The sequence below is a fragment of the Monoraphidium neglectum genome, assembly GCF_000611645.1.
Source record: "Monoraphidium neglectum strain SAG 48.87 unplaced genomic scaffold scaffold00527, whole genome shotgun sequence".
NCBI classification, from domain to species: domain Eukaryota; kingdom Viridiplantae; phylum Chlorophyta; class Chlorophyceae; order Sphaeropleales; family Selenastraceae; genus Monoraphidium; species Monoraphidium neglectum.
Window position 1 is genome coordinate 259 of NW_014013101.1, and position 24166 is coordinate 24424.

Here is a 24166-nt window from a genome sequence, read left to right on the forward strand (position 1 = left end):
AGCGCGACCTGTGGGGGGTGCAGCAGGCGTGGACGATCAGGGCGGGGTCATGGCGTCATGTGAAAGCAAGCGCAGCCAATTCACTAGTGGGACAGAGCCACGATCGCTAAACCGCACCCGCCCGTGTGCTGGCTAGCCCCACGGCCCCGCCCCAGGCCTGTGTGCCCCTAACCCAACCCCAACAACCCAGTCACCTCAGCGGCCGCCTGCTTGGGGTAGCCGTAGATGCCGGTGCTGATGGCAGGGAAGGCCACGTTCTCCAGCCGGTGCTTGTTGGCAAGCTGCAGGGAGCTCCTGCAAGAAAGCGGAGGGGCTGGTTGAGCCAAGGTGCACCATGTGGAGCGAGGTCACCGCGATGACGGCCGCCTGCAGGAGGCTGCCCCCAAAAAGTGACGGCAACGGCCATGGGCGTGGCACGGCTGCAGCTTTAGGCAGCCGCGGACCCTTGCAGCCTGCATGCTTTCAGTCTACCAGGCCGGGGCAGGCCTAAATGTGCCCGCACTTGTACGCGGACGCCAGGGATGGCGCGGACTCTTCATCACTCTCGTAGCGCGGCCCCACTGTGTGGATGACGTACTTGGCCTGCAGACGGCCACCCCTGAGGTGGCAGGGGCAAGGGGCACCAAGAGGGGAGCTGGGTGGCACGCCAACTCGCTCGAGAGACGGCTGCAGCTGGTTTTGACGGGCACACACGTGCGAATCATTGACGCCGTGCTCCTCGTGGACTTCGCCAGCTCTGTCGGCAACAAGGCTGTGTGCGCACTGCCTCAGCTTGCTCGGAAGCCCCTGACCCATCCGTCACCACGCCTGCATACTGCAAAGCACCGACCTGCAACCATGCCTTACCCCCACACACACAATCAAAAGCCCCGTGCTGCGCATCCCCTAACCTGGTGATACGCGCCTCCCCCACGGGACAGCGCACGCCGGGGGAGACCTCCGGCACCTGCTCGCACGCCTCCATCAGGCGCGGGCCCGCTGCTCTGTGGATGGCTGTGCGCCAAAACACGCCGCACGTGGTGTGCAATGTCCAACAGGGCGCGCCCACCGGTCGAAAAGGGGGTGAAGGGGGTGTCAAATGTAATCGCGGCGGTACGGTCTCACGGCAACCAGCTGCAAGGCACAGCCACGCCGCTTTGCCAGGGGTGGTGCCCAGCCAGGGGTCCACCGCGCCATGACCCACCTCCATCGACACCGCCGCCGCCCAGCATGCGCTCGTTGGCTGCAGATAGCAGAAATATTGCCACGTCAGCCGTGGTCAGCAAAGCTCAGCTTGGGTTTCTTTGGCAGAGAGGCCATGATGGCGCCCGAGAGGTTTGCATCGAGGGGGTCGAACAGACATTGGCTCAACCCCATTGCAGGACTGCGTGCAGCATCGCTGCATGAACGGCGGCAAATCGCACACTCCACCATGCGCACCCGCATTGACGATGGCGTCGCCGCTCCAGGAGGTGATGTCACCCTCTGACAGCACCAGCAGCCCTTCGTTGGGGAGCTTGTACCACTTGGCGTTGGCCGACGGCATCCTGCCGCTGCCGCTGCTGGTGGATTTGGTCGCCGCCGCGCGGCTGGAGGGCCGGTATACGCAGGAGTGGGGGGCGACTTGACCGTTGTCAGCGAGCCTGGGGAGTACAAAGCAAGGCCGCACGGTCAGGACGCACCAGGCGGCCACTACACTGCGCAGCGAGAAAGTGCACGCTGCGCGTTGGCGCGCCCTCTGCAGCGGCCGAGGATCGGGCACTCACGCTCTGATCGAGTTTGAGGTCGCTCCGAAAGCGTAGCAAGAGCGCGATATCAGAGCAGCGATCATGCACAGCAGGGGGACGAGCAGCTGGCCTTTTTGATAGGATCTGAGCGCGTGATCTCTGATGACGTTCCGGCGCATGAATATTTTTGATGCGTCGTAGCCGTATTCCAAAACTTTTTCAACCCGTGAGGATACAGGCCGCCAAGATGCAACGCGTCCACTGCCACAGCAAAGCCGCAGCAGTATGTCAAACTACTCGTATCCCAGGAATCCCCGCATATTTTGGGAAATTATGGGGTGTGCATATGGCCGCGGCAGCCGTGTCGACGACGCCGCAACTCCAATGCCGTGCACCACTCTGCTTGGGTGCGGGGGGCGTGGATGCTGCCACTGGCGACTTGAGAGTGCAGCCGCTTGAGGCCTTGGATGTGGAACACGCTGTGGAAACGATTGAACTGTTGAATTCTGGGAAGGGGGAGGCCATGAAGGGGGAGAAGGAGGAGGAAGCAGAGGTGGAGCTTGTCGCCCCTGCGGTGCGCCTGCAGCCGCCATTGGCCGCAAAAGACCGCACCCAGCGGCGCACTGAGTCAGAACAGCTGGCGCGGGACCGCAATCTGGTGCAAGTGCAGGTGCGGCTGATCTGGGGCCGTGGCGGCGCGTGGGAGGTGTGACGCCCTGGCCAGCACGCGGGGGCCCTGGAGGTCACCGACGAGGCTTAGTCATCGTCCGGCGACGGGCAATACGGCCGCGCGAGCCCTCATACATATCGCTGTGTGTGACGCGTCCTGTATTGCATGCATGAGACAGAGCTGCAAGATGTGTCTGTGAGCAAATCGAGCTCGGGGGTACGGCCCACTCGATGACGACATGCCACCAAGTTCGTCAGCGCCTTGGTCAACACCCCCGCGACAGATCGGCGCTGCCGGCATGACCCCTGCCGTGCTGTCTTCCATCATGGACGTGTTGGTCAAGCGGAGCTTCGTGCGGCTGCGCTGCGGCGTGGGCGGCAAGGGGCGGCAGGCGCTGGCCAAGCAGCTGGAGGAGCTACTGGACTGCGCGGTGGTCCACCAGATCGGGTTCACGGTCACGCTGTACCGCCAGCAGGGGCTGGCGCGGCCACAGGGCTGCAGCTGCAGCCTGAAATCGTGATTGGCAGGGCAATGCCACTTGTAACACTACAACAACAGCCACTATTGCACGGGCGGACCTACGGAAGCGCAGGCTCATGCAACAAATGTATGGGTCCGATGATTTTGCAAGTATCATAATCCTGCGCACATCATCCTGCACGTCATCCTGCAAGGCACAAAGGTGGACCACTGGCTCACACGTCAAAGTCTCGCCTCTGAAACCATCTTGAACTGCACTCTTGATCTCTTGTTCTGGTTTCTCTTGGATACTCCGCCACCGCCGTTTGCGGCCCTTTGCTTTCCCCCAGCAGCCGTTCCCGTCGAGCTGCGAGCAGGCGCCCCTGCCGCCGCCTTGCCATTCTGGGCGTCCGCCGCAATGCTGAGCCGCCCATCGCATATCGCCTGGAAGGCTGTATTGTGAGAGACACACAGTACCTGGGCGGGCATGTCGCGCGCCATTTGCACCACAAGCTCTGCCACGCGCCGCTGCGTGCAAGAGGGGGGGGGCAACCCGCGCATGAGTGCTGGCAGAACACTGCAAAGCAAAGACCTGATGCCCGCAACAAGAGCTGACCTGCAACAAAGCCACGACCAGTGCGCAACTTATCTGCTCGAGTTTGTGAGCTGAACCGCCACCTGCGGAGTCGGCCGTCCTCTCCCATCCCCCCTCCCGCCCTGCCCTGCCGGCCACCGACACCTGGTTATGCTCGTCCAGCGCAGCGTCCGCCTCGTCAAGAATGAACAGCCCGCTGCCGCAGCCCGCCGGCCCCGACGCGCGTGCCGCAGCCAACAGCAGTGCCAGCGACACCAGCGTGCGCTGGCCGCCCGACAGGGAGCCCAGGTCTGTGCGCCAGGGTTCGAGCTGCGCGGCGGCAGAGGCGGCCCTGCGAAATCTGCAACCACGTGAAGCAAAAGCAGAGCTGGGCATGAGTCTGCAGTTCATGCACCTTAGAAAATTGTGGGTGAATGGGTGCGAGAGAGAAAAAGCTTGTGTGGCAAATCTAGACTGCCGCCACCAAACCATATTTGCCTGGCGTGCACGCACCACGAGGCCCCCGTTCCCTCGCGGCCCCACCCTCGCAGCCACCATCCCTCTCACCTGATCTGCAGCCCCTCGTGCGCCTGCAGTCCCGTCCGCACCAGGTCCACCTGCAGCACGGGCAGCAGGCTGCCCGCCATCGCCCGGAACGACCCAGCCACCTCGTCCGCGGCCGCATCATTCGCCGCCGCCACACCCGCCGCGCCGCGCGCCACGTCGGCCTCCAGGGCGGCGATCTCGCCCTCAAGACGGCCCGCCAGGGCGAAGATGGAGGCTGTGCGCTCCGCACGCCCACGCGCGGCCGCGTGCTCTGCCGCCGCCGCCGTGCTCTTGGGGCCCAGGCAGTCCAGCTGCGCGCGCAGCTGGCGCAGCCGCTTGGACAGCGCGGCGACCTCGCCCTCGCCGCCGCTGCAGTCATCCGACTTGCCGTGACCAGCCGCGGCCCCGGAACTACCTGCTGTGTCTGGTACCTGCGCCGCCTCTCCCGTGCTCGGGGCCGCACCCTCCCCGTCGTCTTGGGCCCAGCGCTGCAGCTGGGCGTCCTCCATCCACCCCTGGTGCTGCCCCCACTCCTCACGCAGCTCTGCCAGCCGCCGCCCCAGCGCCTCGAGCGCCTTGCGGTCGGCGTCTGCGGCGACACGCGCCGCGTCACGCTCCCGCTCCAGTCGCCTCGCCGCCTTGAGCGCGTCCCGCGCGCGCCCATGCAGCTCCCCCACCTCCGCCCGCTTGCGCTCCTGCGCGGCCAGCGCCTCCGCGCGGAGCGCAGCGGCCTGGGCCTTCCGGCGCCGCGCGTCGGCCGCGGCCGCCTCTGCGTCCCGCAGGCGCCGTGTGAGTTCAGCAGCATCGGGCAGGGCTGCAAGGCGCATCGACGCCACCTCCAGCGCCGCGCGGGCCTCGTCCTCCTGTGTGTGCGAAGGAGCGCACATGTGCATGCAGCAGCTCAGCATGGTGGATTCAGGGTCTCGCTGGGTTTCATCAACCCTCCACAGCGCTGAGTGATATCCGTGCAGCAGCAAGCACAAACCGCATTGGCCTCACCAGACCCTGTACGCAGCCAGGGCGTGTGCCGATGCAGAGCCTCCGCAAAGTATGCACAACAAATCATTGGCAGCCCCTCACCTCTGCCTCTGCCTGCTCCAGCATCTCGACCGCGGCCGACTCCTGCTTCGCAGCATCGGCCAGCGCCGTTTTCAACCGCGCCAGCTCCGCCTTCCCGCCGTCGCTCCGACCGTCCCCCGCCGTCGCCGCGAGCAGCGCCCTGCACTGCTCCGCACTGGACGCCAGACCGGCCGCCTGGCCACGCAGCTCGGCGGCGGCTTCCTGCGCCTGGCGCACCAGCCCCCTGACCGCTCGCACCTGATCAGCCACTCCCTCCGCCGCAGCCCGCCGCTCCACCGCGCGCCCCTCGGCCGCGACACGCGCGTCCGCGACACGCTCGGCGTCCAGCGCCTGGCGCTGCAGCGCCGCGTGCTCCTGTACCGCGCGCGCCAGGGCGGCGTCCGCCTCACGGGCTGCCAACGCCGCCGCATCGCGCCTCAGGATCGCCTCCCACCGCGCGGCCGCCCAGCCGCCGCCGCCGTCCCCGTCCCAGCCGCCAGCCACCGCGCCCCTTTGGCTGACGCTGCCGTCTGGCGTTGCTGCGGCCAAGCTGAAGCGTGACGCCAGCTCGCCGGCCGCGGCGTCGTCAGCGGCGATCACCATGCCGCCCAGCGCGCGCAGCATGGCGGGCTCGTGGGCCTGGTCAAACTCGAACAGGTCAAGTGGCAGCGTCACCCGCGCCGCCCCACCCAGCGCGCGCTGCGCATCGCGCTGTGCGCGCCGACGGTCTGGCGGCGCCAGCCGGTCGAGCGGCCAGATGCGCAGCTTGCCGCCGCCGCCGCGCTGCCGATGATGCTCCAGCAGCGCGGCGGCGGCTGCCGCAGTTGGCACTACGGCGACGTCCAGAGCGGACGAGCACACAGCCGCCAGAGCGCGCAGCAGGCCCTGCACGCCCAGGTCTGCGGGGTCCTTGAATCGAAAGCAGTCTGCGAGAGCCCTGGGGGCCGCCGCGTCGCCGGCGTTGCCGCTGTTCAAGCTGGGGGATGTCGCTGTGGCCGCAGCAGCGGCTGTGCACGCGTCGGCGTGTGCAGCCGCCGCCTCGCGCTGCGCTGACAGCAGAGCGCGGTCAGCGCACTGCAGGGCCCCGGTGAGGTCTGCACTGCTGCCGCCTGGTTGCTTTTGCAGCTGCCGCTCGTGCTCTGCAACAGCTGCGGCCGCTTCTGCATCTGCCTGCTGCGCAGCGCTCTGAGCCTCCTCCTCCGCCGCCTCCAGTTGCCGCAGCAGGCCCTCGTCAGCCGCCCTCGACCGCTCGAGCTCCTGTGCGCGCGCATCAGCAAAAGTCAGCCGCTGCAGCAGCTCCTCCAGTTGCTGCTCCAGCGCTGCAGCACCGGTAGCGCCCGCCTCGGCAGCCGTCGCGGCCTGCTCCAGCTGGTGCCGGTGCTCCTCAAGGCGCGACAAAGCAGCGCGTGCTCTGCTGGATCCGTGCTGCTGCCGCAACAGCAGCCCCTCCGCTTCGCGAACGGCCCGCGCTGCAGCGTCGGCCGCGGAAATGTCGGAGCGCAGAGATGCGGCCTGGCGGTCGTGTTCTGCCCCTGCGCCCGCGATGCCGTCCTCCTCCACCCGCCCCGGACCAGCCGAGGTGCCCTCTTCAACCCCTGCCTCATCTGGCCCCGCCAGCTCGTCTTCCGCCTGCTGCGCGCGCTGTGCAGCCTGATCTGCCGCCCTCACCGCCGCGGCCGCGGCCGCCGTTAGCCCTGCGGCCCCCTCCTCCTGCTGCGAGAGCCGCGCCTCGAGCAGCCGCTGCTGCCGCGCGAGAGCTCGCTGCAGGCGCCCCAACGCCAGCCCCGCGGCCTCCCTCAGCTCTGCCGCGCGCCGCCGCTCCGCCTCGCGCGCCTCGTCTGCGGCGACGGCGGCCTGCAGGCGTCCGAGGTCTGCGCGGACGCCATCAAGGGCGCGGCGCGCGCGGCGAATCTCGTCGGCAGCGGCTTTGCTCTCCTCGCGCCATCTGTTGTTTTGCAGCGATCAGGGATGTGACAACAGACTTGAGTGGCCACCGGCATGTGCTTGCTTGCACATCAATCGGTGGCCTGTCTTGCTGGTGTAGCGGGCTCATGCCATGCAGTGGTGTGCTCTGTTCGCGCGCCCCGAGCGCCCTGCAGTGGCGGGGAAACACGGCGTGCACTCCAAGCCGCGCTCATCAGCTGGCGCTCCGACAGAGCGCCTGAGCGGGGGTGCAGTCACCTGGCCAGGCCGCTGACGGATGCAACCAGCTCCGCCAAGGCACCAGGCGCTGTGAGGCATGGCAGGGATTTGGGGTGGCAGCCCGCATTGGTTTGATGGCGGGATGGCCCCAGCAACTGTGGGGCTTGGCAACTCTGCCACGCATTCCGTAATGGTCCGGTTTTGAGCAGGTATTGTGTGAAATGCTAGCCAGCACTGTGAAAAAGGGCGTTTATGTCTTGCTTCCTGCCTCTAGTGAGTGCGCACCGTTGTTGTCTGCAAGGGCTGTGACCTGGGCCTGCCTGATGACCGTGGATTCCCCAATGGCCAGCCCCCCCTCCCTCAGGAAGCCCTGGGTGTGGCATGGGGCGTTGGCGATGCAGGTGCCTGAGGTGCTGCAAGGAAGTGTGTTTTTGTGCTGGCAGTGTGCAGAAGGACTGCCCCTCCAGCGGCATGCTTCTTTGCTCAATTATCAAAGGAGCCCTCACACACAAGCGCAGTGCTGCGTGTGAACAAGGCTCCTCCCAGTGCGCGCCCATCCAAACTCAACCCCCGCCTCGCACCCTCAGCTGAGCCGCTGTGCGTACGCGCCCGTCCACCCTGAATACGCGCGCGCCTTCCGCGCTCAGCGTTGTGGCCACCTGGTGAGCCTCGCCGCGGCCCCGCGCCAGCCGCACCACCACCTCACACAGCTGGCCCGGGGGGCGGCGTCGAGGCAGGGGGTGGTCAGCCATGAGACATGCCACGGGCGTGGTGAATCAGGATCGCGTGCCTCTTGAGCGGCACTGATCATGTGCCTGCATGCTCCATGCGCCGGTGTGCACGCGCATAGTCCATGCCGGGTGATTGCCTCATGCCCGCATGCGTCATTATGATGCAAATGCGCAAGCGCCATGGCGCCCGTGGTTCGTGACGTCCGCAAGCAACGCCACCTTTTACTGTCAAGTACAGCTGTACTTGACGGCATGCAGCGCCCAGGACGCAAGCACGAGGCGCCCTCGGCCGCACCTGGGAGTCGCGCTCTGTGGATACGACGTCGCGCAGCTGCTTCACGCGCAGCGCGGACGCAGGAGCGCCGAGCGCAAAGCACAGTGCCTCCAGCAGCGCGCTCTTGCCGCATCCGTTGGCACCCAAGATGCAGGTTACCGTGTGGGCCTTCTCGAAATGAAATATGGTGGGAGCTGCCCCGCTAAACGACTTGAATGCCCGAATGCTGATCCCCAGGACACGCCAGCGCGGCGCAGAAGGCGCCTCGCAACCGCCTGGATTCTGCTGCAATCGGCTCATGCTGGAGGCCAATTTGTACAAACACGCGAATCCACGTCTTATGTGTCATACTCCGCACCCGACGTATGATGGGACACACTTCATTCGCGCGCAGATCTGTGATCTGACTGGTTCCGTCGCGATTCGACCAACATACGATATATCGTATGTCCCAGTTGCCAACAAGATGACTGTTATCTTTCTTGTATTTTATCTTCTTGTAGCGCCCGATCAAAGCAAAGTAAGGCAGATCTACATATTTTGTGCCTATACAGCAAGGCATTGGCAATTTCATGCATGGGCTGCGGCTGCTAAGTTTGATTAGAATGGAGCCGCTGATGGGGCCGCAACATTGGTGTGCAAAGATTGGGGTCAACAAAGAGAGGGTCAGCATTGCACCAGACTTCTGGCGGGGGGGCTTGGACTGGATGGGTGACTGACATTAGAGCGTTGGCAGGGTGGTCATCGTCGGTGGCATCCTCTGTCCAGTGTCAGTGGGGGTTGGGGTCACTTATCCAAGCAGAGTATCCTTTTCCCCACATGTTGCTACGCGTTTTGTGCTGCATGTGGAGCTGTCGACCACAGCCCTCCTTGGGCACCTGTTGTTGACGGAGCGTTCCGCCACAAATCCTTGTGACTCGCCTGCAGCACACACTCAGCAGTCCATGTCATCGTCACAAGAGCTGCAACGGGGCACTTGTGGATCTGTCGGGACGTGCGCTTGCGAAACGGGAGTACTGTACCCGAAAGCGTGCCAATCAGTGATCGTCGCTGACCAGCATGCGTTCTTCTGCGGCACGAGTTACCATTCGCAGCAGAATGTCACGCAATCGTCCATGCTCTTTTTTCAAGAGGCTTTCGCATCGAGTAACGTGTGCGACGGCCGCAGCCAGACTTCGGACGAGCAGCAACTCAGCTACTCAGCTGGACGCCCAAATCGAATTCAGCGGCTCGCTCGCCGATGCAATAATCTGCTCACACATGAATATAGATGGTCGAGTATCAGGTTTTGTCCATCGCAAACTCCAAGTCACCCGGACACTGCCGTGTGTCACCACCGCGATGCGCGCAGCGTGCCTGCTGCTGCTGGTCTGTGCAGCGGCCGCGAGGCCGCTGTTGCAGCAGGAACTATCTACGGGCCGCGACCTCCTCGCAGTTGAGGGGAAAGAGACCAAGAATGCGAAGGACAGCCTCATCGCGCTCGCCTTGCTGGCGAAGAAGGCTGTCGCAGCGAGCTCGCCGTCAACGTCTTCAGCTAAATCAGGCAGCACCAGCACTGGCGCTGTAGCAGGCGTGGTGACTGCCAGCGCCACTGCCGCCGCGAGCGACCGTGCCGCTTTGGGTTACGCCACCCCCGAAGCTGCAGCTGCTGCCGCGGCAGGTCCCGCGCAGGCCACTGTGGCAGTCAGTTCCCCCGCGGAGGTTGTTGCGGCGGGTACCGGCTCATCGGGCTCTGGCAGCGGCGATGGCGGGCCCTTGGGGGCCGTGCTTGCGCTCAAGATTCACGGGAAGGGCAAGCTCGGCGCCTTTGTCGCGTCCATTGCGGGCGGGTCCCAGGTGGGGCTAAAGGGTCGTCGCCTGCACAACAACAGGGGCGCGCCATGCCTTGGATGTGTGACAGTATGTACTAGCGACGCCTACGCCGTCAGGTCTCGGGTGCCGGGGGGGGCTGCTGCCTGGTGCTGCGCGACCGACACGCTGCCTGACTGCGCCCGCGCCTTGCCGCATTGCCACCCGCCTGCAGCCATCCCCCAGCCCTGTTGAGCCCGAAGCCTCGACCAGTGCCGTGGCAGCGGGCCCGGCACCCGTCGTGGCCGCAGATGCGGGCGTTGCCGTGAACGTTGCAGCCCCTGGCGCCACTACGACTGTCGTCGTGGCCAGCCCCCCCTCCGGCTCTTTGCCCACACTGCCGTTGGTGGGGACCTCGCCGGTGCCCTCGTCTGCGCCGTCGTCGCCGTCGCCCTCGCCTGAGCCGGCCCCAGCAGATGCGGCGGTGGAAGAGGAGCCCGAGCCGGCGCCGTCAACAGAGGATGAGGCCGCTGAGCCAGCAGAGGCGCAACAGTCAACCCCCTCGCCGACCCCAAAGCTGGCGCCTTCCCCAGTGCCTGCCGCGTCACCGCCTGCGGCGCCCAAGCCGGCGCCCTTGCCCGTGGCCCCACAGGGGTCCGCCCCCATCCCGCCCGTCACGCAGCCGGCTGTCGCAGTCGTCGTGCCGCTGCCACCCGCTGTCCCAGCACCCGCCGATGCCGCGGCCAAAGGGGAGGACGCCAACGCCGCATCAGCACCCAGCCCCTTGCCCTCGCCTGCAGCCCCGGTCGCACCGGCTGCATCCCCGAAACCCTCGCCGTCACCGGCGGCCTCCCTGCCCGCGCCGTCCAGCCCGCCCAGCTTGCCACTGCCCGCCCCGGCAGCTCTGTCGCTGTCACTCTCCCCGGCTCCTAAATCATCGCCGTCCCTGGCAGCGGCAGCGCTGTCACCGGTGGCCTCCCCGTCCGCGCCGTCCAGCCCGCCCAGCTCGCCGCCACCCGCCCCTGTCGCTCCCTCGCCGTCACCCCCCCCGGCTCCTAAATCATCGCCGTCCCTGGCAGCGGCGGCGCCGGCCGCCGCTTCCTCGCCCGCGCCGACGCCTCCGGATGCAGCGGCAGCCCCCAACGGTGCTGCTTCGGATGAGGTGTGTACGGCCCCACGCGCCCCTTCATTTGGGATACTATCGCTGAGTAGGCGCCTGCTGCAGGCCTTGCTCACAGGCCACACCACCACGCATGGTTCAATCGAACCCCACTGCTACGAATTTGAGGCCCGACCACCCCTCCAAACTTGTGTTCCACGCCCACCCCCACTCCCTGGGCCCCACCAGGAGTACTACACTGACGACGAGGAGCCGGCAGCACCAGGCGGCCCCAAGCCCGCCAGCGGCCGCGCAGAGCCAACGCGTGTTGTGCCCGTCACGCTTAGCAGCTTGAGGATCGCACCGATGGGCGGCGTGGGGCCTGTGGGCAAGGTATATTACAAGTATGGCAACTGAAGGCTGCACAGCATGCACGGCTGACTTGTGGCTAGACAGCGGTGCGTTTCGTTTGCGGGCTCATGGCAGAGCAGGGGCGAGCGGAGGGGGTGAAGGCCAGGGACGGTCAGAGCTGCACGGGCTTGCTGGCCCTGCAATCTCTGGCGCTGCCCCCACTCGGCCCGCTGCCCGCAACTGCAATTGCGCATTTGTGCGCATGCGTGCGCGCGACACGCCCAAGACCAGCGCTGCCTGCGGGCGCACGCGCCTCAGTTGATCCCAATCATTTCATGAATGTGTTGCCCCTCGCCTGCAAGCGGGTGCCTCGTCGTCGCTCGCGCAAGGCCTTTGCCGATGCTTTTTTTGATGTGCAGAGGCGCCCCATTTTATGTTGAGGCTGCGCAACCATACTCATGGTGATAGCAGCAGGATGCCGATGGTGCCATGCGGTACGGCATGGCGGCTGCCCCAAGGCTTCCGAGCGTCAATGCAGTGTACAGCACGGCCCATCTTGAAGTTTTATTCAAGATCTGTTCCCTGCACCCTGTTGGGCGCCTGCACGCCAAGGTCTGTGGTGGTGACAAGGGTTGTTGGACACTCGCGTTCAAGCCTGTTTGGCCCCGGGCAAATTTGGAAGCTGCACTGAGAACCAACAGCACATGGATGCTTGCTGCCGCCTGCATTCTGGGCGAGCAAATGCACATCTAGGACACCAGCTCATATGGGCTGACATACTGCCGTCGTACACGTTGCCTGCACTTATGGCCGTGTTACAGTGCTGAAACTTCTGCTGCGTTCCTGAAAGGGTGAGTACAATCGTGACAGAGGGTCAATGACAGCAAAATGCAGCAATCCAAAGTCCTGACCTGGGGTGAACTGTCAAAAACCTAACATGAAACATAGGGTTGGACTTGCTCAAATGGAGCAAAGCGTCCAAAGGCAAGGAACACTGGGTACTTGAGAAAGGCTCACAGTACCCAATGCTGGCAGGTTGGCAAGATGTCTCGTGCTCCTGTAGCAGCACCAGCTCAGGCTAGTGCACAAGAAAGGGTGCGATAAATTGAAGTGAGGAGTGTACCCTGGTGAGTTTGAGCTGTCAACCTCACGCGCCAACATTAATAAACAGGGGGACATGTCATAACCAGGCACCCCTCAGGCGCGGCTGCACCGGTCCCGGGAACCCGTGCGCCGCGATGCCAGCAATGCTCGCGTTGCCCCTGCGCAGTGCTTAGGCAAGGCTCTTGAGCCTTCTGCCAATTGCTGTGGGGCCGTTGGGTGTGGCAAACCCTGGGTTGATGGGGTCTGGGTCGAGGGGGTCAATCTGATTGGGGTCGATGGGGCAGGCCTTGTCGCCCTTGGCCACCATTGCAAAGTACCACGAGGGGGCATACTGCGGGAGAAGTGACGGTGAGAATTTGGAGTGTGAATCAGTCGAGCTGCTGGGTGTTAGTGCGATATAGAATGCCAGTGCACGGTCGTGAACCAGCATGCGCACTGCGTCTGTTGGCCAATAACACTTCCCATTGACATGACATTAGCAAGGCTCACTTTGCAGTAGTAGTCACAGAAGTATGTGTCTGCAACACAGAGGGTAAAGTCCTAGGAGTGCAGAGGGCGCAGGTGTTGCACAAGGGGTGATGCAAGATCGAGTCCAATGTTCATGAAACGTGCATGTGTCCATACATGCCCTTGAAGCACAACAGCGGAAGCATGACTTGAAGTCTGTTTCAACAGCAGCCAGCATCATTCCATTACGTCCCTTGTTGGCTGCCACCAAACCGCTGAAGCCAATGCTAGTGCCCCACGCAAACACTGTGAACTGCTGTTGACGTCCTGTCGCAGTTTTTGCGCTGCTGCTGCTGCTGCTGCTGCTGCTGCTGCTGCTGCTGCTGTATACCCGCCACTGCTTCTGTGTGCAGCATCAGAGGATTGATGACAAACTTTCAGCTCCTAACTCTGGTGCATCAAGTCATGACTAACATCACCTCGCTTTTACGAACTCACCGTGCAGCCACAACTGGCATAGTTGAATGGGCAACCCATGAGCCCTGCATCGCACAGGCACTGGTCTTGCCCTTGCCTGCAACAACAGGGATGATTGATTGCACACGCATGAGCACGCATGCGCCATGCAAATCGTGTGCGTTGTGTGTGTTGTGAAAAACCAAAAGTGTCGTTGAAAACGCCAGACTGGATTGCGTTTGTCGTGTATAAACCCTCTAGAGACCCCTTCATCAGCGATGCTTACCTGGCGTCGGATATGCAGTTCTGGGGGCACTGCATGATGGGCTTGACAAAAATGGTGCTGCAGATTGCAGCTTGCGTGCCTCCCCATGTCTGCAAGCGAGGGCCGATGGGGCACGAGCTATTAACAAAATCAACTTGCACAATCACCCATACAGACTCAATGCAACACTCAACTCCTCCTTCTGGCTTGGCTTACCACATTGACATCCCCTCCATCTCACCTGAGGCATAGACTTTTGAAGGGCAAAATAAATGTTGCCTAGAAAGGTTGTTTTCTGCTGCTCTGCCGCCGGCTGCACTGCCTTTCCAACTGGCCCTGCACAGTCTGTGCGCGCACTGCGGGTACATGTGCAGTGGCAAACAACGCATGCAACATGCTCAGAATCATTGGCGACTTCGTGCTGTGGTCATGCATGTTCAGCTGTTTCGTGTGCATGCCGACCTCCCGTACGCAGCCCTGCTCACCAGACAGTCTGACCATTTTGCTGCTGCATGTACGTCTGTGGAGGACAGTCCACCGGGTCCGCCGGCTGCACACTGTATTGTGTACGCGGCACGCAGAAGCCTGCGTGCATGGGCTAGGATAGTCAGCCACTTTCCTCCATTACTCAAGGTACGCCTCCCACCAGGCCCCGCCCTACCTGTACGGCCCCAAGTCCCAAATCCCACCCATTATGCGTGAGTCTAAGTGCTCACCCATCTTGTAGACCTGCACTGTGGGTGTCATCACGGTCACCGGCTGCCATTGGATTGTCGGCACCGCCACCTCTAGCGGCGGCTGGCTGAAGCTGGGCTTGAACGCCCTGGACAGCAAGTTGGTCAGGCTGACGCCTGTTGCGGGGACTCCCATGCCCTGGCCCTTGTTAATGCTGATGGGTACACCTGCAAAAGCAACCTGCAGAGCGCGTCAGGCGATGCGCGCTCTTGTTCTTGCAGTGTTGGAGAGGCTGGACACCATCACACACATTCGATGCTGCCCGCGTTGGGCAGGCGATGCAGGCCCTGCACCATGCACGCATCGCTAAAACGTTATTGTTGCTCACATGATGTGTTAACAGCGCAGCCAGCGTGAGAAAGGCGACGGCCTGAGCTCCCCGCGCCATCTCGGCTGCTGTCCGTGTCTCAAGTTCTCTTGTTGTGTAGCTATGATGAACGCGTGATTAAAAAAATCTGAGATTTATTCATGAGTTTGGCGTCCTACAAGCAAAATTGAGGGCGGAGGGCGACCGCTGGCGGGAGGTTTCGAAGGACAGAACGAGTGAACGACGGCACGGCTGCACCGAGCGTAGATGCTAATATGTGGGCCTCGTGAACGGCTTAATACTAAAGATTTTAAGCTTTGAGTCTTGACATGTGTGGGTGTGCGTGCCATGCGTGTGCGCCCCACCGGGTGACAGTATGGTAGTCCCCCTATATACATACTACTACAATGCTTTAGAGACTTAGGGTGCGCGTGACGTCGGGAATGTATGTAAGGTAGTGCACTCATTGCTCCTTGATAGTCGCGTCATTTATGCACAGGCAAGGCGCAGGGCCAGGCGCACCATTAACAAGGTGTGCTGAAACTCACAACATACTTTTTGCCATCCATGCAGGCTGCAAGCGTCGGAACGGGAAGAGCATCATGCATAAGTTGCATGCTCAAGGCCTCGCTTTGCACTGCTGCACAGGCTGACGTTTAGACATGCCTACTGTCAGCTCCCAAACCTTATGTTGATGCAATTTCACTATTTGTCGGATTCGGCAGGTCACAGGCAATGTCCGTATCAGACACGTGAACACACCAGGTCACAACCGTCTTGTGCATAATGCTTTTTGCGCACGCAGCCCTCATGATGAGGGCTGCATGCGCAAACAGCCCAGCGCCAGATAGATAGATAAGTTACTCAGCGCCAGCTAGGATGCTAGCTGGATTATGTGTTGTGCAGGCCGAAATCACTGTATAAGGAGGCTTTTGCTTTGAGTTTAATTCCATTCAAATTGACAATCAGTGTCACAGGGACTGTGTGCACCCACGCCCGCCAAAGCGCACAATGAGATGTGCAAGCAAACGCACCGGTACATGCCATAGCTTCATCATAATATGTTCAAAAGCAACATCGCAGGCTATGGGAATGACGGGAGGTTGCACTTGACGTTTGGCCTCACCAAGACCCAGTTTCACACGGCCGTGTGCAGGCAGCACTGGCAAGGCAGGCCAATGGTGATTGCGTGATGGTTGCTTATTTTGGGTCCACACGCACCCGACCCACAATGACGAGCGAACTGTCGACATCTCCGGCGCAACTCCATTGTGCCGCAGCGTCCCCACGGGGGGGGGCATGTCCAAGCGTGAGCGCCTGTCCAGCGCAACTGCCTGCGTGCTTTGCACCCTGTGGTCCGTCAAAACCATGCTACTAGGGGGTTACGGCATGGCCACTGCCACTCTCAAAAAATGCTGACAACAACACTGCAGTCAGGGCTTCAACCCAGCCTGCCTGCCTTGCCGCCCACGCGGTCCAGGAGCAAGTCTGCCGTGTGACATGTGAAAGGCTGCGGCATGATACAGGGTCGTTAGCAACAGTCCATAATCTTTGGGCGTGCTCGGCAGCACCAGCAGCTGTATGGCAACGAGGCGTGCAGCACTGCAGACCAGCATGTAAGGCCCGTGCAGGTAGTGTTCACAAAAGGCAAAGAGGACGACCCGCTAGCTGGGCCGATCAGTCGTCACTGTGCCTGTGCATGTGCATACACATGCATGCCACCACCACCCTATGCAGGGGGGCAGCAGCACAGAATCGTCGGGCGACCGGCTAATATGTGTGTTCACATGCACATGCACACGCACACGCACACGCACATGCAATCATCCATTAACAAGCCCTAACAACACAGACATGACACGAGGAACTGTCTGCGACCCGCAAGACCAAGGCTGGTCTGTCAGTCTAGTTGACCGACAAGCTCCTATGGCGACGAGCGCCTTGGCATGCGACAGGCATGCAAGGAGTGACAGGAACGAAATAACGGCATAGGACAGGTAGTACTGCGATTTTTACCACGGTCCGCCCAGGGAGCTTCAGGGGTGGCGAGGGAAAGGTGAGCTTCTCGCTTGCTACGCGTGCTGCGAGCAATCTCTCCAATTTCAGCCTCATATTGACGGCGCGGATCAAAGCTGCTTGTCAGTCGTCCCAGACAGTCGCTTGGATAACCCACGCAGCAATAGTGTGAGAGGCGACATTTTGGGCCCGGTGGGCTGACTGCGCCTTTTGCCTCGCCCCTGCCCACGGACTCGCTACTGAGAGGCTGTTGGTCGGTTCTGTGCGGCTCCAACAGCCGTTCGTCTTGTCGCGCCGCTTGTGCCCATCGGGGGGCGCCCATCGCCGTCCCGAGCTCGACGGCGCATCACCCCAGGCAGCCCGCCCCTACGTCGCTCTACAGCCGCAGCTTGCGCTGGCGATCGACCCCCAGTCTGCTCCGGCGCAAACGCCGGTGCATCGCGGCCCCATGATGGACCGGCAGGCGGCGGCGGGGGCCATGGCGGCGTGCCCCACCAAGGCGTCGGCACCAATGTCGCTCGCCGACCTGGCGGGGCCGGCCTGCGGGGGCCGCACCACGCGCCTGGACAAGTGAGCAGCGCGCGGCACGCCCGGGTGGGCGGGGAGGGACAGGGGGTCATGCAGCGGGGAGTCGGGGCGCCGCCAGAGCTGACAGGCGGGGCATGACGTGCGGCCTTGCCCTGGGCCCAAAGCAGGCGGGGGCCCCGCACACGCCGCCGCGGCGGCGGCGCCGCGCCGCCGCCGCCGTTACGCCGTTTCCGAGTTCTGCTGCCGTTTCATGGCTTGCAGGAGCAAAGCTGTGGATGACGAGTTCTGGCTCTACCACTTCAAGGTGGGGAGCGGGACAGGGCGGCGGCCAGCAAGGCCGCAGGGGTTGGGCCGCGCAGCCCACGACAGCAACGCGGCTGCCCAAACGCGTGCGCGGCAAGCTGGAGCGGCGCCTGGGCGGGGCGTACCGCAGCGCGGCGTGCGGCAGCGGTGCGCAGGAGCGGTGCGCTAACTAGACGCCGTTCCACCCGTTCCGGCCACAGATCGACCTTTGCCCCCGGCGCGACCCCCACGACTGGGAGCAGTGCCTGTGAGCGGGCTGCGGACGGCGAAGGGTGCATTCACAGGACGTAGAGGGTTTGCAACCAACGGGGACAGCACGCGCTCTGGTGACGCGAGCCGCTACTGGCCGCCCGCTGGCGCTGGGGCTGGCGCATCAGAAGCGCGCCCACACCCCTTTGGGCTCACCCCTCCTCGCGCCGCGCACCGGTCCGCAGGTATGCTCACCGCGGGGAGAAGGCGCGGCGGCGGCACCCCTCAAAGTACGACCCGGTTCAGTGCCCAGAGGCGCGCGCGGTGAGCCCAGGCCAGGGAGGGCGCTACGAGGCGGCCCGCGGCCTTGCCTGTGCGTGGCGATTATGCGGGGATCTGCTCGCTGCAGCGCGGGCGGCGCGCCCTCTGGACTGCCTGGGGCGCGGCGCCGCGTAGCTGCTTCCCCCTGCGTGCCCCTGGTGACCCACGCCCCTCTCGCCCCTCCATCCTGCCAGAAACTGCTGTGCCCCCGAGGGGACGAGTGCCCCTGCACGCACTCGCTCTTCGAATTCTGGCTGCACCCCGACAGGTGGGGGTTGCACTGCCCGCCCACTGGGGGTGAATTGCGGGCACCGGGGGAGTGGAGCCGGCGTGCGGATGACGCGCGGTTCGCCCTGCACTTGTTGGAACGGATTGCACGACCCACCAAAGCACCTGCCACATGGCTAACTTCAGTGATGGGCACATCGCTCGCCGCAACAACGCAACGGGCGGGCGGCCAGGCGCCCCCTGCCCATCTTCCCTGGCCTCTTACCCCTGCCTCCCTGCTCCTTGTTTGGCAGCCGATCCTGGGACAACAACAGCCCGCGGGTACGGCCTATGTATGCTTTCACCAGCGTCCGTGCCTTCGGCTGACTCCCTCCCCTGCCCGCGTCGCCTCGCCCCCGCCCCGCCCTTTGCCCCCACCACCACAGGTTCCGCACCTGCATCTGTGAGCAGGGCCCCAACTGCAACCGCGCCATCTGCTTCTTTGCACACGCCGACGAGGAGCGCCGCCCCCTGCCAGAGGGCTCGTCAGACCCCAGCACCCTGCCCGGCGGAGGCCGCCCCAGCCGCGGCGCCGCCCACCACAACGGCGGCGGGCGGCGCGGGCGGCCCGGGGCGACGGCCATGGTGATCCCGGCCATCGATCCGGCATCGGGCGTGATGTTCTCGCCCAACCAGGGGATGCAGTTTGCTCCGATGGGCCTGGGCGGCCACCACGGGATGGTGCAGCACGCAGGCATGGGCATGCACGCCCAGGTGGCGGCGCTGCAGTGGTCGGCGCCCCTGGGGGTGAGCGCGCCGATGCAGCCGCTGATGCAGGCGGGCCACATGCCGCAGCAGCAGCACCACCACCACCAACAGCACCACCACGCAGTCGGCAACGGCATGGCGCCCGTGGGCACCAGCAACGGCATGGGGCTCGGGCCCATCAACGGCATCGCCGGCGTCGGCGCGGGCATCGGAGCGGCCGGCGGGGGGAGTGTGGCCGTGCTGAGCTCGTCCCCCGCGCAGAGCGGCGCCAGCAACCTGTCGTACGCCAGCGTCAATGCGTTGCGCTCGGCCACGCCCAGCCCGCCGCTGCAGCTGGCCCACCAGGGCAACGGCGCCGTCGTGTGGCATGACAGCCAGCTGGTGGGGCAGGCGGGCCATGCGGCGGCCGCGGCGCTGTCGGTGCAGGGCAGCGGGGCGCTGCCGCAGCCGGGGGAGGAGGCTGACGCGATCCTGTCGTTCAGCCTGTGGGACGGGGACGGCGTGGCGCTCCCGGGCGCGGCGGCGGCCGCCGCGGCGGTTCAGGCGCAGCACCTGGAGCAGCTGCAGCAACAACAGCAGCAGCAGCAGCAGCTGATTGAGCAGCAGCAGCAACACCAACAGGCGGCCGCAGCGGCCGTCGCCGCTGCGGTTGCACAGCAGCAGCAGCCACTGGAGCAGCAGCAGCAGCAGCAGCAGCCGCCGCCGCAGCAGCAGCAACAAGCATGCAGTAGGAGCGGCAGCATGTTTGCGGGGTTTGAGTCTTGGAGCCCCGCACCCTCCCCCCCTCCCACCTCTCCCCACAGCCGTAGCGGAGCTGCGGCTGCCGCCCTGGCCGCAGCGACGGGGTCGCCCATGGCGAAGGCCGGGTCGCGCCGCGCCGGCGTCACGAGCGCGGTGGCCGCGACGGGCGGCCTGCTGCCTGCGCCGGGCTCGACGGCCGGCGCCACCTCTGCCAGCGCCTCCTCGTCTGCGGCCAGCAGCGCCTCAGCGGGGGGCCCGCTCCACGGCATTATGCTCGGCCTGCAGAGCGGACCCGCGCTGGGCGCCGGCACAACAGCACCCCGCAGCGGCCCCGGCTCGCCCCACGGGAAAGCGGGCGGCGACGCGGTCGCGGCCGCGGCCGCGTGCCCGCAAGGGATGCCGGCCGCCGCCGCGGCGCTGCTCCAGCAGGCGGACGCGCGCGGCGCGGGCGGGGGCGGCGGGGGCGGCTCTGTGGACGCGCTGGCTCAGGACCTGTCCACCCTGCTGTCTGTGGGGGGCCTGCGCGCCCTGTCTGCGCGGCTGTCAGCCATGGCAGACAGCGCGGAGCAGGGAGGGCCGGCGTCGGGGGCCCAGGGCCGCGCGGCATCCGACGGCTCCGCGGCGCCGCCCTCGCCGCACGCGGCCGGCGTCGCGCGCTGCGAGCACCTCGTGCACGTGTGAGCGAGCCGCCGCTGCACGCGTGCGGAGGCCGCTTCCGAAGGCTGCGCGCTGTGGCCGTGTGCTGCGGCGGCTTTCAAGGGCCCACCGCTCGTGCCGGGAGGGTGCGGCGCCCGACGCTCCGTTTGCGCTTGTACCGCGTTTCTTTTGCGTGGTGGTGCGCAGCGTGGATACTTTTCAACGGCGGATGCGTCTCACTTGTGCCGGCAACACAGGGTGCCTTTCTCATGCCCAGAACTGCTTGAACGCCGTGCAGTGATGTCGCGGACGCCATTGCACTTGATGGATGGATGCGCGCCCGATGTCAAGGGCATGAAATTCGTTGCCATGATGCAAACAAAATCGCTCGCCTCCTTGCCACTCTGATCTCGCGCCTGGTGCCGTGACAACGGATTGACGGCGATCGTGCACTTTGCGAAACGCCCGGTCCCGAAGCTCATCAGGCTTCTTCTCTTGCTGCACCCGCGGGCCACACCTGCACTGTTTGGGATCACGCCTCGCGGTCACTGCTGGGGCGGGGGGGGGGGAGTGCGCCCTGCTGCCCGTCGGCCACGCGCCCGTGTGGCTGTGTCGCAGGCACAACGCACTGGGTTAGGCAGGACGAGGTAGCTGCTTGCGGATCAAGAGAGGCGTGTTCACCTTGCGACGCGGCTGCTTAGTCACCACCGGCTGTGTTGTACGCTTCGATTGTGCTCCCAGGCGCTGCCCGGCAACGCTCGACCTCTGGTGTGGGGCCGCCGGCGCAAGCGGCACGTGGGCCGGGCCCGGCTACGGGCCGGCACAGCTCGCTGCTTCACCACCTTGCCCACGAGGGTGCTCTGCCGGCCGCGTGGGGCAGGTTTGTGCACCAGAGCTCTCGCAGTAGGGCGTTTGGTCCGCACTGTCTGTTCCGCCATCATCCCGCAGCAGCGGGCCGGTTCGCACTTGCACGCCGTCGAACTGCCACTCGGGAGGGCACCGGGACTCTCCACCCCCGCCGGCCCATGGTTGATGGTTCGGGGCCCACCAGATGACAGCGCATTACTGGCAGTGAGTTGGGGCGGGCCCCGGGACGCACGCCCTCGGTAGCCAGGCGTCCGCCGAAATGCCCGGGCTCTCAAGACACGGGCGGAGCACGATTGCGCTCCGCCAACACTGCAACCCCCGCCCGCTGTCGACTTGTTTTGGGGGAGTCTTATGCGTACACAAAGATTGACGAGGAGGCACACCCTTTCATGGGGTTGTAGGCCAGGCTCACAAACCTCAAGCCATTTGGGCTTGCCCCGCCGCTGGGTGTGCCCCTGGGTGTGCCCTTGGCTAGGCGGCAGGTTCCATCTGTGTTGCCCGCCCACATTGACCCTTGTGTCCATCTGCCCTCTTGCTGCACCTGTTGTGATAATTCGACATCGTACCGGTGCACGTGAGAGCGCAGTCCCAACAAGTGCAGCACCTGGCCTCAGAATCGTAGCAAGCGACAACGCCACTGCAGCAACCCGGCAGTTGGCAATGAGGTGCAGCGCGCAAAGCTTGGGAAGGATTTGGGGAGGCACTTAAGGGGTTCAGAGGGCGGCCACACACGAAGGTTTGAATCATTGGCGTGTGAGCATGATCAGCTGACAGAGGGTGCAAGGCAGCACAGATAGAGTCGGGGAGGGCAAGGTGTTTGTGGCGCGGGTGTAAGCCCCGTACAAGCTCGCAAGTGCGTGCGCTGAGTTTGATTTGACCGACGCCTTAAGTCTGTCTGTGTTGCCTCTTTTGCTCGTTTGCAAGCGGCTGGGTGTGCACTCCCAACGAAGGGATCTGGGTCCGCATGGTAGCTGGTCAAGCGGCAGCCAAGCGTGCGTTGCAACCCAGATGTTGCATGTACCTCTCCTGAATATCCTCTGAAGGCTACTATGCCTCCTACATACCCTGGCTTGCTACGTTCATGTCAATCAAACACTCGCACAGACTGTGCACTCTGTGCAACCATGTGCTTGTTTTGTGAGTCGCCTGGGGGGCCCGCCAAAGCATGTTGACAGCTTGAGCAGAGTAAGAACGAGCATCGTGAACAGAGCACAATGCCATGGTCGGCATGGCGCAGCATGTAGATCACAGCAGATACCAATACATAAAATCAGCTGACGCAGCGTCCCGCGTGAAGAGCTCTTCGGTTGCTCCAGGTCACTGCCGTTGTCACTGCAGTGAGACAGACTCAGGCTTCTGACTGCCAGCTGCCTTCCAACTGCAAGAGCCAGCATTGACGCCCGCTACTGAAGCACAACATTTATTTAATCACGTTGTAGGCACGATAGCGTGTGGCCCTGGCTATTTCGGGCACCATTTTGGTTGCAACGATCTCAGCCTGGGTGACAAACAGTGATTGCGGGCAGGAAAGAAGATAATATCGCGTAGGTCGTGCAAAGGGGGGAGCTTTCACACCTGCAGACAGCACCTGAGCCCTGCCTGGCGCTTATTGCGCGCCCACGGCAGACAGGATGCAGTGCAGCAAGCTGGGGCGCGTGCTGCTGCTCGCCGTGCTCGCCAGCTGCTGTAATCTGCACACAGCTGCGCACGAGCATGATTCATTAGGTGCGTTAAGGTGGAGGCTTCGTCACTAGAGCTCGAGGGGGGACGGCGCGCCCCTCCTCCTTCCCGCGCTGGGGTTGGGTGGGGCAAGGGTCATGGCTTCCATGGGTATCCGAGAGCAGCACCATTCAGCTGCGCGCTTGGCTTACATGTACTTCACAGCAGCGCCGTGCATCATTACGTCCATGTTCTGCTTATGTCATTTTGCTGCACCAAAGGCAACAACGATAAGCAACGCTCCTCGCCCCCACCCTGCCACCGCTGCCCGATGACTGACATGGGCTCCCCCTCCCCCCAAACCGCCCCGGCCCCAGCCTGCAGCCACCACCACCCCGATGTCGTAGCCCAGAACGCCCTCCTCCTGGCCCACCGCCTGGCACTGATCGAGGCGCTGGAGGGCCCCGCTGCGTCCGCGCACGCCGCACAGGCGGCGGGTCTGCCCTTTCGGGCGCAGGCAGCGTCACCAAATGAGCGCGACGGCGGCGGCGGCCGGGACGCAAGCGCGGCTGCGGCGCAGGAAGAGGGGCTGGATCAGCTGGTGGCGCGCGCCAAGGCGGCGAGGCTCGCCCAGCTGCTGCACCAGGGCAGCCAGCGCGGCGGCGCCCCGGCAGCTCAGGCCGGCGCCGCCAGCCGGCGGCTGGCCGCTGCGCCGGCGGCGGCTGCGGCGCCGATCCGCATCCGGCCCGTGTTCCAGCTCGACGGCGTCCCCCCAAAGCCTGCCGCGCGGATAACGAACGAGATCATCCCCACCGCCATCGCGGCCATCCGCAAGTTTGTGCGCGTCAAGGCGAAGGGCGCGGCGCCGCAGGAGGCGCCGCGGCCGTTTGACGGGCGGCAGAGCTGCCTGGCGTCGATCCCGGGCGCAGCCCCAGACCCGGCCAAGGGTGAGCCCCGCTTACTGGTGCCTGCGAGCGCCGAATCTTGGGTGCAGCCGCAGAGGGCTCGCACCCTGTGCGCACGACTGGCTAGGCAGCCAAACGACTCCCTGGCTGCCTTGGCAGCTGCAGGGTCAGCACAAAGTCTCGCGGCGCCTGAACCGCCTCTTTGCCCCTTCGTCTTCCGCACCTCGCGCTCATGCACTGCCCCACGCCATTCAATTCCAAGCCCGTCCTCAGTTGAACCTGCCTTGCCTGCCCCCCCCCCCCCCCCCCCCCC

The 24166-nt window shown here is 64.4% G+C and overlaps 4 protein-coding genes across 4 annotated transcripts; 3 read left to right on the forward strand and 1 right to left on the reverse strand.

Annotated features, from left to right (window-relative positions):
* Window positions 1–2229: 2229 nt before the first annotated feature.
* On the forward strand, window positions 2230–2896 carry MNEG_3964 (hypothetical protein; the record flags this gene model as incomplete). The annotated part of the gene is made up of 2 exons (XM_014047556.1): window positions 2230–2412; window positions 2660–2896. 2 exons carry the CDS (start codon window positions 2230–2232, stop codon window positions 2894–2896), a joined length of 420 nt encoding a protein of 139 aa, XP_013903010.1.
* A 1076-nt stretch (window positions 2897–3972) lies between these two features.
* Window positions 3973–8461, reverse strand: MNEG_3965 (hypothetical protein; the record flags this gene model as incomplete). Its single annotated transcript, XM_014047557.1, has 6 exons — window positions 3973–4818; window positions 5036–6959; window positions 7196–7244; window positions 7442–7526; window positions 7738–7866; window positions 8183–8461. 6 exons carry the CDS (start codon window positions 8459–8461, stop codon window positions 3973–3975), a joined length of 3312 nt encoding a protein of 1103 aa, XP_013903011.1.
* Window positions 8462–17177: 8716 nt separating this feature from the next.
* Window positions 17178–20467, forward strand: MNEG_3966 (hypothetical protein; the record flags this gene model as incomplete). The annotated part of the gene is made up of 6 exons (XM_014047558.1): window positions 17178–17299; window positions 17519–17561; window positions 17761–17807; window positions 17995–18073; window positions 18265–18338; window positions 18724–20467. 6 exons carry the CDS (start codon window positions 17178–17180, stop codon window positions 20465–20467), a joined length of 2109 nt encoding a protein of 702 aa, XP_013903012.1.
* A 1946-nt stretch (window positions 20468–22413) lies between these two features.
* MNEG_3967 (hypothetical protein) lies at window positions 22414–23980 on the forward strand (the record flags this gene model as incomplete). The annotated part of the gene is made up of 3 exons (XM_014047559.1): window positions 22414–22426; window positions 23326–23895; window positions 23943–23980. 3 exons carry the CDS (start codon window positions 22414–22416, stop codon window positions 23978–23980), a joined length of 621 nt encoding a protein of 206 aa, XP_013903013.1.
* Between the last annotated feature and the right edge of the window lie 186 nt (window positions 23981–24166).